Source organism: Endocarpon pusillum, assembly GCF_000464535.1.
Source record: "Endocarpon pusillum Z07020 unplaced genomic scaffold scaffold189, whole genome shotgun sequence".
Taxonomy (NCBI): Eukaryota; Fungi; Ascomycota; class Eurotiomycetes; order Verrucariales; family Verrucariaceae; genus Endocarpon; species Endocarpon pusillum.
This window is the reverse complement of record NW_006916093.1, coordinates 3,481-15,577: the sequence shown is the minus strand read 5'-3', so window position 1 is coordinate 15,577 and position 12,097 is coordinate 3,481. Positions and strand designations below refer to the sequence as shown.

The 12,097-nt window shown below is 44.5% G+C and overlaps 3 protein-coding genes across 3 annotated transcripts; 1 reads left to right on the top strand and 2 right to left on the bottom strand.

The window, feature by feature from the left end:
- Window positions 1–2,948: 2,948 nt before the first annotated feature.
- On the bottom strand, window positions 2,949–3,331 carry EPUS_02984 (uncharacterized protein; the record flags this gene model as incomplete). The annotated part of the gene is made up of 2 exons (XM_007802926.1): window positions 2,949–3,046; window positions 3,121–3,331. The coding sequence occupies 2 exons, from the start codon at window positions 3,329–3,331 to the stop codon at window positions 2,949–2,951; spliced, it is 309 nt and encodes a 102-aa protein (XP_007801117.1).
- A 1,269-nt stretch (window positions 3,332–4,600) lies between these two features.
- EPUS_02983 (uncharacterized protein) lies at window positions 4,601–5,570 on the bottom strand (the record flags this gene model as incomplete). The annotated part of the gene is made up of 4 exons (XM_007802925.1): window positions 4,601–4,963; window positions 5,040–5,138; window positions 5,214–5,312; window positions 5,361–5,570. 4 exons carry the CDS (start codon window positions 5,568–5,570, stop codon window positions 4,601–4,603), a joined length of 771 nt encoding a protein of 256 aa, XP_007801116.1.
- A 5,940-nt stretch (window positions 5,571–11,510) lies between these two features.
- Window positions 11,511–11,894, top strand: EPUS_02982 (uncharacterized protein; the record flags this gene model as incomplete). Its single annotated transcript, XM_007802924.1, has 1 exon — window positions 11,511–11,894. The coding sequence occupies one exon, from the start codon at window positions 11,511–11,513 to the stop codon at window positions 11,892–11,894; it is 384 nt and encodes a 127-aa protein (XP_007801115.1).
- Between the last annotated feature and the right edge of the window lie 203 nt (window positions 11,895–12,097).

Genomic DNA, 12,097 nt, shown 5'->3' with positions numbered 1-12,097 from the left:
CTCCAGTATGGTTTTTCGGTAGGGAATGAGAATGGGAACGGGATTGGTCATGCTGGGATATGTGTGTGCATGTATCTTTGTGTCTGGTCACGATAGCATAGCAAGCGGCGGTGTTCTTGGTGGAATCCGGACTGGACTGGGCTGGACTGGGCTGGACCGGGTTGGTTGGGTGGGGTTGGGTTATAGCATCTGGAACCGAGAAGGAGAATCTCGGTTTGGCTCTGTGTGTGGGTAGGAATTTTAGATCTTAGATTCAATTAGGACTTCCTTTCATCAGAGTGTTTTTTTTGTTGCGAGGGAAAATATCGCTTGCTCGGTGTGATACTGCTATTAACAGTAGGTCTAAGTTCCTTTTCGTTTGTGCGTCTCGACATTCGATGCTTGGACTTGGCTTTTCATATGTTAGTAGTACTGGTAGTCAATTGGAGGCTTGGGGCTTACGTGCTAAAGAACGAGGACTGCTTTTAGTACGACATATTTCCACTACCGCCGCCTTCGATCTCATAGAAAAAACCCAGACCTCCATTTGAAGCTGCTACAGGAAGACGCGTCCTTTTTCTCGGTATCGTTTTACACATGGTCGACTTTGTACGAGCTGGAATCGAATTTCGTAATAGTATGCTAACTAGTCACATGAAGCCGAAGGACTCGGGAGAGGTTGCGTTGGTTTACGGAGTAGCGAGCCTGATTTCCTTGTGTGGGCAGGTATGCTCTGTAAGAAGGAATGATGGTTTATATGGCAGGCATGAATGAGCATATCACGTGTTGTGTTGCAAGTTGCAACCGAAAATGGTATGATAGTGATATAGGTACTACTGCAGAGGTCGGTACTCTCTTCCTCGGGAGACAGCAGTCCTCCTAACCAAACATTAACTAACTACTAGTAACATTTGACCCCATGTGGCAACCGAGTCGAATCAAACCAAATCGACCGCTGGGATTTGATAAGCAAATCAAATGAGGGTCATGATTGGGTTGATTTGATTTGATGGATAGATACACTGACTCCTGACAAGAAGAACTCGACGACTATGTGAGTCTGTTGGTCATCATCAAAGATTTTCGTCCCACGGACAGAGTCCGCCAAGACCTTTTATTTTTCCTCAAAAGTAACCCTGAATTCTACTAGTATTTCAACCTATACCACTGGTCCGCCAATACTTCTACTTGACTGAGTCTTTGATTTCCTATTTTCTCTTACAGGGTTTTTCTAGGTTTTATTAAAGCTCTTACTGACGAAACAAAACTCATCCCTTGATACTCTATACAGAGTCCCAAAAGGGTAATCAGGGCAGCTACAGGCAATGCTCCCTGAGAGGGAGTGTCAGCGGAAGACGGAGTTCTCCGACCACCGCAACTGTTCGCCACGCGCTATTACTCAGAAACGCATACACTCACAAATGCTGCAGTTAGCATTGCAACGCTGATTCTCCTTCTAGGTGATTCTATAGCTTGCCTCTTCTATGGGTATATATAGCGGTCATCCTACTCCTCAGGAGTTGAGATAGCAAGTCAATCAATCCATTCCATCTACTTTCTCTTGCTTACTAATCTAATCTGCACTGCTTCATGGCATACTTCTAACAATCCACCACTCTATTGTCACCACAATAAGTTTCTAATGGCCTCTTCACCTGTATCTACTAGCTTTTACATCGAGAGGGCATCTCAGCGATACGCTCTCGAACTTCCTGCACGGTGATCTTGCTCCATCCGTCTTGCAACACCTCTTTGAGCTGTTCGTGAGTCGTAGGTTTCAAAGAATCAGGATTTTTGGACAGTATGCTGACAGCTCCTTTGCGCTTAATTGTCTTTGTTGGAGGAGTGAGGGGCTTATTCTGTTGAATTGATAGTATCAATTCGCGTAGAAGTAGTAGGTTGTTAAGTTATTGGTACATTTTCGGCTAATCTCGGTCAAAATTGTAGTGCATTGAATTCCCGACCAAAAGGACAGCGCTTGTGGGGTTTGAGCCACACTTGACGGGTGTATTCCCACTGACTCCTGGTGCTAACAAAACGTTGCTACTAACACTAGACTCCGTTTTACAAACGAGTCAAATCAGATCAAATCGAACCGACCTCTGGGATCAGATGATCTGTACGGCACAGCGAAATTTGCTTCGACGTTGCACAATAAATTGACCAATCATACGCAAATACTATATAGGAGGGCTGGCCAATAGGCACTCTCTTAGCTTGACAGGTCAAATTCAAAGATGTAATTACGTGCAACCAACTTCTTGGTCGGGATGCATAGACTGACAACTGATTATTCGACATCACTAGTGGGCAGGGGGGAGGAGGATGGAAAATCTGATTGTTCTCCCGGCCATGAGCGCGAAAATAAGGCTTGGCGGACTCTGAAGGCCAACATGAACAACACCTTGGCCCTCGATCCCCCACTCTTTGATGTCGCAAGGCATCGTCTATTACGGTGTAGATTGAAACTTTAAGTAGCCGAAAGTCCCGAGGAATGTCCATATAATGAAAGATTTAAGCACCCGAAATTGAAGCAGGGGTTGGGCCTGTGGCCTCCTTGATGAAATCGGGAGAAGATCAATACAGGCAAACTGTGATGGAGATCTTTCTCATCACCTCCTCGATCTAGTAACCAAGACGCGAGAGTGAGACGGTGTCAAAGGTGAAGAATACTCTTTGTTAGACCTCGATGTCTATTAAGAATACCCACGTTAGCAATGAAGTAGCCTAGTGCTAACCCCCCAGCTTGTTGGGCGCGACATAGCGCCGCATACCAGGCACCAAGTGCCGTCTAGCCACGAGTACGCTAAAGGCCAGCCAATCTCCCTCGCAATTTTGATACTGTGACTGGTTTCCCCTTTCACATACATGCTGCCCTCATAAGCCCTCACTCCACGTGGGTATCCGTTCGCCACAACACTGTTTGCAATATCGTCCACAGCCCTTCCCATGTTCCAACCTTCGGCATCTCAGATCGTCATCCCCCAGGCCTGCAGAACAGAGAACAAACTCCCAGCAGCAATATAACCGCCCAGGTACGAAGCCTGATACCAAGCCGCCAGACTACCTGCGAGAAGTCTTCGTAAGCTGCCAATGCTCACCACGGAAGCCAACTTGACGAGACTGGTTGTTGCCACTTACCTCCAATGGGTCCCGCAGATCCGAACCCAACAAGTTTAAGAGCCGGCGCAGCGACAGCGGCAGTCCCACCAAGGGGTACGGCGACCAGACTGGCACCAGCGAAGGCTGTGCGTATAGGATTGGCTTGTGCATAGGCGTAGACTCGCGGGCCTGCGTTTTTCAGAGTTGTGGCAGCAACTGTAGTAGTGGTCGCGAGCATAGATTTCAACATGGTGGATTTGATTGAGGTCGGGTGGAATATGTAGTGATGAGGGGTTGAACGGTGTAGAACGAGGTTATGTAGCTTGGTAATGAGAATTGCTGGAAGGGATGTGAGAGTAGTGCCTGTGAGTCAAGGAAGATAGGTCTGTAAGTTATTCGAAGAGCACTTAATCCTAGGATGAAAGATGAAAGAGTTCCGAGAAGCTCGTTCAAGTAAAGGGAAGTTGTGGATTGCCGCAACACAACGCCGCTTACTAGGTTGACCTGATGCGGCAGGCGCGAGTGTCTGAACAGCGAACTAGAAGAGTGATTGCTTGTGGTCGTGTTGGATTGGACTACCCGAGACGTAGGCAGATGGCGGAAGTATCGGACTGCCTCCACCATTCAAGAAAAGCCGGAGATTTCCCGACTGAAGTTCACATAATTGCTTTGAAACCTCAGGCAGCAACTTGATTAGTGGGCTGCGCCAATCCTCACACTTCTGCTGCAAGTCAGGCGTTGCCACCCAGAAGAGCGTGGGCGATAACGCATCAGGAAAACTGATCGTCCGCCTGTTCCAACCCGTGAATGACCAAATGATGATGGTACACTAACCCATCCTTGTGTTAGCCTATTAGATGTCGACTCAGTATATTCAGGCCTCGAAATAGTGTCCTTTCATGAGTAGGACGACTCTACTTGAGCCCAGCCAGTGTGTCCATCAATCAAATTAGTCAAACAAATTAAAAATCAAATGCTTGGCAGGTCAACTTATAGTACCAGTACCTTTGTCAAAGATTACTGGTTAAACGAAGTCTTGACAGAAAAGTCTCTTATTCTGAATGGTCTTGGCGGACACTTGATCTGGCAAGAATCTGTGGTAAATCCTACTAACTTAGTAATATTTTGCTTACTAGGATTGGACTCGATTTGACAAATCAGTCAAACAAGGCAAATCAGGGCCTCTGTTTGATTTGATGGCTACCCTGAGCCCATTTCCAGAAATCTCAATATGTGGCGTAAGAGCCATCTTGTACTACTATAACGCTACTGACTGCAGCTCAAGGGAGGCTTGAAAACTTCATCCAATACTCATTATCATTAATCCTCATAACAGTCCCCGTCACAAGCCGGCGCACTAACCTGGACACAAAAGAAGGAGCGGCGACCTCAACACAGGCTATCAACCTTATGTCCTCAGAACCAGTATTACAACGTACTACCAAGCCACCCGGCTATCCTGACATCTCTTACTATCGAGCCTTTCGCAAGAAAAGCTCCTCTCACGAAATCTTCTGGTCTAGTCATCCCAGTTGAAGACCCAGTGTGGGAGATAGACGTTCTTCTTGGGGATATCCATCCCATCATGATCTTTCTTACAGCCTCCCCACCATTCCTTTTCACACTTGTCCTTGTCTCTGCACTCCTTTCGGCATTCGTCGTCGTCGTCCTTCCCCCAGGGACATTCCTTCGGTTTCTTCTCGTGCTTTCGACATTTCCCATTCTTTTTCTTCCCGTACTTGCAGTGCTCCTCCTCCTTGGGTTTACATGCATCCTTCTCGTGATCATATCCGTACTGGCAGCACTCCTTCGTCCTGGGATGTCGCTCCTGTCCATGTGGGCATTCTTTTGGTTCCTCCGGTTTCGGTTTGCAGCATTGTTTCTGTAACATTGATTAGCCCCTTGCGAGTTCAGGCCCTATCTATGCACCTGATGGACGTCGAGATGAAAACACCTACAGATTCATCATACCCGAACTCACAAGGATGCTCGTAACATTTCTTGTGTTCATTGTCCCAACCATAGTCGCATTTTGGTTTAGGCTTGCAGCATTGGTTCTGTATTGGTTGGATCAGCATCATGTAAATTCAGGCTGAAGCCGACCAGTTGATGCTTGCAAAGAGACCACCTACATGTTCATCGTACCCATAGTCACAGGGTTTTTCGTAGCATTTCTTGTGCTCTTTGTCCCAGCCATGCTGGCAGTGTGGTCGAGGCTTGCAGCATTGATTCTGCCTGACGATTAGACTATGTCATGATTGAAGACTGGGGCGACTTACGTATTCATCGTATCCATACTCACAAGGTTTTTCATAACATTTCTTGTGCTCCTTATCCCATCCATGCTGGCAAGGTGGTTGAGGTTTGCAGCTGTGTCTGTCATGATCCCAGCCGTACTGACAGTCCTTTTGGTCATCAAAAGCTGGGGCAGCGTAAACCGCCGATGCGGCAGTCAATGCAAGCAGCGCGAGAATGGACTTGAAATGCATCTTGAGGAAGACCTAGGATGTCTTTGCGTAGAGCGCTGCCAAAAGTTGTCAGGCAACCAACCACTTAAGGGGGTAGACGATGGCCTGCTATGGGCCAAACTATAGATACAGGAACTGTGAAAGTCCGCCAAGACTTTGATAGAAGGGTGAGGAAAGAAAGAAAAAAGTTGTTCCAGAGGAAAGGAAAGCAAGAATTTATACTTTGGATCATGGACAGACAGAACAGTCCACCAGTGGGAGTGTGGGCCAGTATCCAGATCGGTCATTGGTAATGCGTGAAGGATGCCTGCTTGTCCGGTAGTGCTGACGCCAGGAGTAGACAGTTGACGGTCTTCAGCTAGAACAGGGAACGATTCACAGCTGGGTTCAGCATGCGCCCAATAGGATATAAGCTGCGGGCTGGAGCCTTGAATTTTATGTAAAGAGTTGTTCCACTTCCCCACAAGATTTGGAAATGCAATCATGGAATCCGTCCCTGTGTGGATGGCGTGAGAAAGAGTGGCGTAGCATTCCAGGAAACCATGACTATTGAGTCAGGACCAGCTCTGAATGGAACAATCCAGGTCTTCTCACCCGACGATCTACAATCGACAGTCGGGTTGTGGTCAAGCTTCTGTGTTTCCGCGCTCTAAAACCCGCAGGAACATGCAATAACACAAGCATCGCGAAAGAGAAAGACATGACGAATGAGGTAGGAGGCCTTTTTTGATCTTTCCGGAACAGGAAGTGTGCTGCCGCTGATCTTACCCAAAGCACTTCCAAAGATACCTGAACTTGGTTAGTAAAAGAGCCGGCCATGCCAAGCAGCAACCATGAGCGCTGTGCCAGTAAGATGATCGATCGTGTTCAATGACAATCATCTCGTGTTGTGTAGCCTCGCATGCGTCTAAAGGACGATAACGTGGAACAAAAAATGCGGGGAGCAGGCGATGATCCGAGTGTCAGTCCAGGTATTAGCTAAGCCTCGTGGAGTGCTGCTTCCCTGGTAAACCTAGTAATAGCGACACTGTACACATTTTATCGCACACGTAGAGATCCATAGCTGTCAAAACTATTGCTTGTTTGAGGTTGAACGCTGTTGGATCACAAGATAGGATAACGAAGTCCAAAGTCGATGATAGCAGTATATCATGGTTTCTACTATTTCATTACTTGTTTCCCTTCTCCATCTCTGCCAGTACCAAGTATTAATCTGAGCTCGAACAGGAGGTGTTCGAGGCCGACGAGGGGCAATTTTAGTTAGACTAGTCTTTGAAAATAGAGATGTCCTAGGCTAGGGTGCGCAGTGCTCTGAAGGTCGGTAACTAATAAGGATTGCAGGCACCTTATTATGCGGGAGACGACAGAATCAAGAACGCCTCTGGCTGTATGGGCTTTTGCATGTCGATCTTTGTTTTAGATAATGCCATCAAGAGATTAGCTAAGACTAGAGGCGGACAATGCGCCAGCGGAGCCAAATGTCAGCAAGCCAGCCGAATCCCGCAGGCCCTAGTCAAGCCTCCAGTCTAGATTTCTTGCCGATGCGGGGAAACTTACTAGTATGATCTTGCCGTGCTGACTGCAGCTTTACTCGATTCGGCGCTCCTCGTTCGTATCCAAGTCCCGGATTTGGAGTTATCCGACGTCGTTACTTGATGATCGTAGCCCAATACAGCACTGAGGAGAGCCGCAATGGCTCCAGATGCTCGTCTGCTTCGTGATGTCTCACACGTTGTAGCGCGCAAGAGCATGTACTGCCTCCCACTGGTGAAGACCCCACATGCACCTTTTTTCTGGGCTGATGCTCATATTACGTTGCCATTATTTACGAGCAAGATGTTCGCATCCTGTCATACACAGAAGCATACGTTCACTGGAGTCACTGATATATTCTTAGAACTAACCTGACATGCCGAGACTGCTGATCGCGACCCAGTCGAGTAAGTGGTCATCCATGGTTCATGTCAGCAGGTCAGCAGCTTCCTTTGAAATAGGATGAGCTCGAATTCGTAGGGTGTGCTGCCGGGACTTGTCAAATATGCTACAGCCATGTTGAATAGTAGCTGAAATGACTAGTATGGATGGAACTAAGGGCAATGAGTAGCGTGCTTCGAAACAGGCGATCCATCAAATCAAATCAGGGCATAATCCCTCGGGTCGATTTGATTTGATCTGGCTCATTTGTCAAATTGAATCAAATGTCAGTAAGCAATATGTTACGAGAAAGGCTGTTAAGGATTTTCCATGCCACAAGAGGAGTCCGCCAAGACATTTTTCTTTTTTAAAAAATAAGGTTGAAATTACTTTTCTGCCAAGACTTCTGTCTGTCTACTTACTACTGTACTTTAGTACTCGTAATTCATCAAATTCTGAAGTCTTGGTTTGATTTGACGGAAGCATGGATTTGGTTTATCCGCCAAGCATTTTATTGGTTTATTTGACTCGATATGATTCGATGGAAATTTATCCTGCTTCGAAAGTACCCCCTCTTTGCGAATGCAGGTCGAGTACATTAAGCACGCACAATCCACAACGCCTTGTTTCATTTCCAGAACACTGGTCTGAGACCTAATTCTAGCACGGGAGGAAAGCATCGATTGTTCCTGAATTGCTTGTTATTGGAGCGACCCTACACAGTGCTTGCCTACTTCCATACTATCTATCCTACTGAAAGAAGCGAGAATTCCTCATAACTCCATTACGAAGTACTGAAAGCTACCAATGTGTAGTCAATAGGTCATCATTTCATAAATCGTTGGGTTGCAAGATAGAATGACGGAGGAGCATCGCGGACAGTCTTCAAATATTCACAATTTTTTACTGCCGGTTTTTTGAGCTTCTGCATCGCTTCGTTGGCCTTTTCGCCTTATCTGCATGAGAGCCATTTACATAGACATCAAGACAGACTCCAAGCATCCAAGCCTCCAAGCCTCAAATCCTCAAAGTTTCAGAGCTCAGCGCTTCAGAGCGCAGTTAATAAAATGGTAAGTAGTAGAATTCCAAGGTTGCTATCCACCACTCTGTCGTAAAATGCACCCTTTTTTCGATTGGTCAACAGAGCGGGTGCCAAGAGAACTTTATTATAGTATGCACTAAGCCTAATTAGGAAGTAGCAACACCAAAATAATTAGAATTGGGAGCTACTAAGGCGACCCGAAAATTTGTTACGGCGACCCGAAAAAATTGTTTCGGCGACCCGAAAGTCTTGGCATTCCGTGCCAGCTAAACTCAACTAAGTAAGGTGTTCATGGTTTCAAATGCCGTGAGCTTTCTGGCCAATCATGTCACCCACTTTTCCCTCCGGCTGCAGACTGTCTATGGACAGCCAGCGGAGATCTACACTCTCTTTGTCCAGTTCATTCTCTCATACTGTCTGCTGTTAGCTGTCTGCGGACAGACGCGCGGACAAATCTGATTTCCACCGCGTTCCACACGTCGTGGCGTACAAGTATCCGTAGGTTGATCCACGAAGATGAAACATATTCCTTACAGGTATTAGGCTCCCGACCGTTCTGTTCTTCCCTTTCTTCTTTACACTAGTTCATTACCAGCAGCCTTATAGAATCTTGCTGTTGCTATAGCAACGTACTTGATATTCTACAGCTTAGACGTTTTATCTGCGTTCTATATATGTTCTAGATACGTTGTTTCATAGATTTAAGACTATTTTATTCCTGTATTAAGGAGCTCACTGATTTGCTATCATTTTAATATACTACTATTCTTGAGCGTTATTTTACTATTAATACAAAAGTAGGCAAGGTATACTTCTTTATACTTTCAAGTTCAATACCTCTTAATCTAGTATTTCCTCCCCTACAGTCTCATCTCCTTATAGCTGCTTAAGCTTTATTCAATATGCCTCTCACTTCTCCTTCTTTGCTAGCATATTACTTATTAATTGCAGATGCTATACTAGAGCTGAATAGCTTTATAACCACTGAAGGCTACACAATTATTAAGAGACGAATAAATGCCTATAAAGGCGTCATAAAGAGAGTGGATTTGAAATATGATAAGAGCGGCAAAACAAAGCATTCCTATCTGAATAATAATAATGAACGTTAGCGAAAAAAGAGTACAAGGCTCATAGAGTGCCCCTTCTCAGTACAGCTTTATTTAGATGACAGTTGATGGAGAGCTAAACTCTGCAATGACGATCATAATCATATAGCTACAGATGCTCTCGCCTACTCTACACACCATCTCTTAAGCCCTTCTTAGCGTAAAGAGATCGAAAGACAGTATAACGCTAGAATAGCTCCTTGTTAAACCCAGAGTTCTTTCTTATAAGAAACTAATACCCCTTTTATTATTTTGTCTAACATTAATAACGCACACTTTTAGTATTAAGCTTTAAAGCAAGGGCCTTGATCATCAATTTAGGCATTAGTTAAAGACCTTTAAAGCGAAGTAGATTAGTTTATATAATTCGAAATTAACTCCTCTTGTGCTGTTTAACGCCTTCTCTTTAGATATTAAAAATCAATCGATTTATTACGAAAGTATTTAAAGGTCTTACTACTTAACTGCACCTATAACACAAATAAATTTAATATGCCTCTTTTTACTATTACTAATATCATCTTGATGAAACGCGCTTTCACTATTAGTATAACATTTCTTAGTAGAGAGCAATTCGAAGAGTTTCAATAGGTTCTCTGTCAACTCCGCCCTCTATATCACGATAGACCCCTTAATACGCCTTATTTAATCATGACTGATTGTGATACGTCGCTTATAAAGGCAATCAAAGATGTTTTCTTAGTATTACAAAACCTTCTCTATCTTTGGCACATCTTTAAATGTATTACCACATATTACAAGTCCGCTTTTTTCTCTAAGGAAGTCGAAAATCAACAAGAACTATCTAAGACTGCAGCTAAAAGAAAGCAGGAATAGAAAGAGTTTACTAATAGTTAGTATAAGATTGTTCAAAGCAAAACAAACAAAGATTTTATTATTAATTAGGATGATTTTGTTAATAAATATTAACGCTTTCCTACTATTTTAGACTATTTCCGCAATTAATAGCTATCTCTCAAGACCTACTTTGTATTTGCTTAAACTAATCAATAATTCTACTTTGATATTAGAGTCACTTCTCGTACAGAAGGTATCCATTCAAGCTTAAAACAACATCTTCTTGTTAATACAGGCGACCTCCGTATTGTTCAAGAGAGAGTCTTTCTTTTTATAGCCTGTCAGATTTATGAATATTATGCTAAATCAGAGCAGGCAAAAACAAGGTATTATTAGGATTACCAGGGGTCTCTCTTTAATAAAGTTCAACAGTTTGTAACTCCTCCTGCCATGCTTAAGATTCTAAAATAAAAGGAGCTACGTCAGGATCCCCTTAAATCTTGTTCTAGCCAGTTTCGATTATTAATAAGACTTCCTTGTTATCATAAATTAAATCAAATAAAGAAAGAGGGTCAAAATCTCTGTTTAAGTAATATTTATGAATTTTGATACCATAATTAATCTTCTCCGCTAGCTCTACCAGCCTCCTTAGACTAATCTACTCTACCCTCTCTATTTGTCTAACACCCCGTATTCCTAATCACATCATCCTTCCTTTAAAATCTACTTATTCAGGCCCGAAAGGGACAGCCAAGAGAAACGACAAAGATCCCTAAAACATCTACTCGACAGTATCCATCCTAATTCGAATTAGTAGATGCTCAGGAAGCCGCAAAAGCTAAACGTCCCCATCAGAGGTCTCCTTCTCCGGGCCTCTTTCAAGGCTTTTCCGAACAAACACGAGCTGTGCTGGCTTCTTTGCTACCGAAAGAGAGAGAAGTCGTTCCTAGTGACGATGATTATCACAGCCCTCCTCGCACTCGATGTGAGACACCTCCTGATGAGCGAGCCGCCTATGAGCTTGAACGTGAACGACAAGAGGCAGCAGGAGGTCGAAATATTCCTCCGGCATGGACAGAGATACCTGAGTTAGCTGGGATGAAGAAACATTCGCCCAGGCGACCAGACAAGGAGTATTCATTGATGCAGGTTGATCATCCCTTTAATACTCTTGAACTTACTGTACCAATGCCTAAATCAAGACACTTTAACCCTCCATTATGGGCGACAATAAGAGTGCCGAATACAGCTACACCTGAGAACCCTACTCGCTCTGAGCGAGTTCCTAAACAAAGTGAGAAGAAGGCGGCTGAACGGTCAAGTCTGAGGGAGAGGAAGGATGAACGAGCGAGGCAGAAAGCGGCTTTTGCGGCGAGGAATGCAAGGAGATACGACCTGGATAAGGCAGAGCAGGATAGCCAGGCAGATAAAGGCCAATCGGCAGGCAGGACGAGCAAAATGGGTTGTGAACAAGCTACCTGATTGATTTTAGCTGAGCCAGGGAATTAATGCCAAGACTTTCGGGTCGCCGAAACAATTTTTTCGGGTCGCCGTAACAAATTTTCGGGTCGCCTTAGTAGCTCCCATATATATACAGCTAAATTTCGGACTAACCTAATAGGGAAGTTACTAGGCTTGGCAACGGAATTTGGGAGGAGTGAATCTTTTTCTTTCTTTTCTAATAC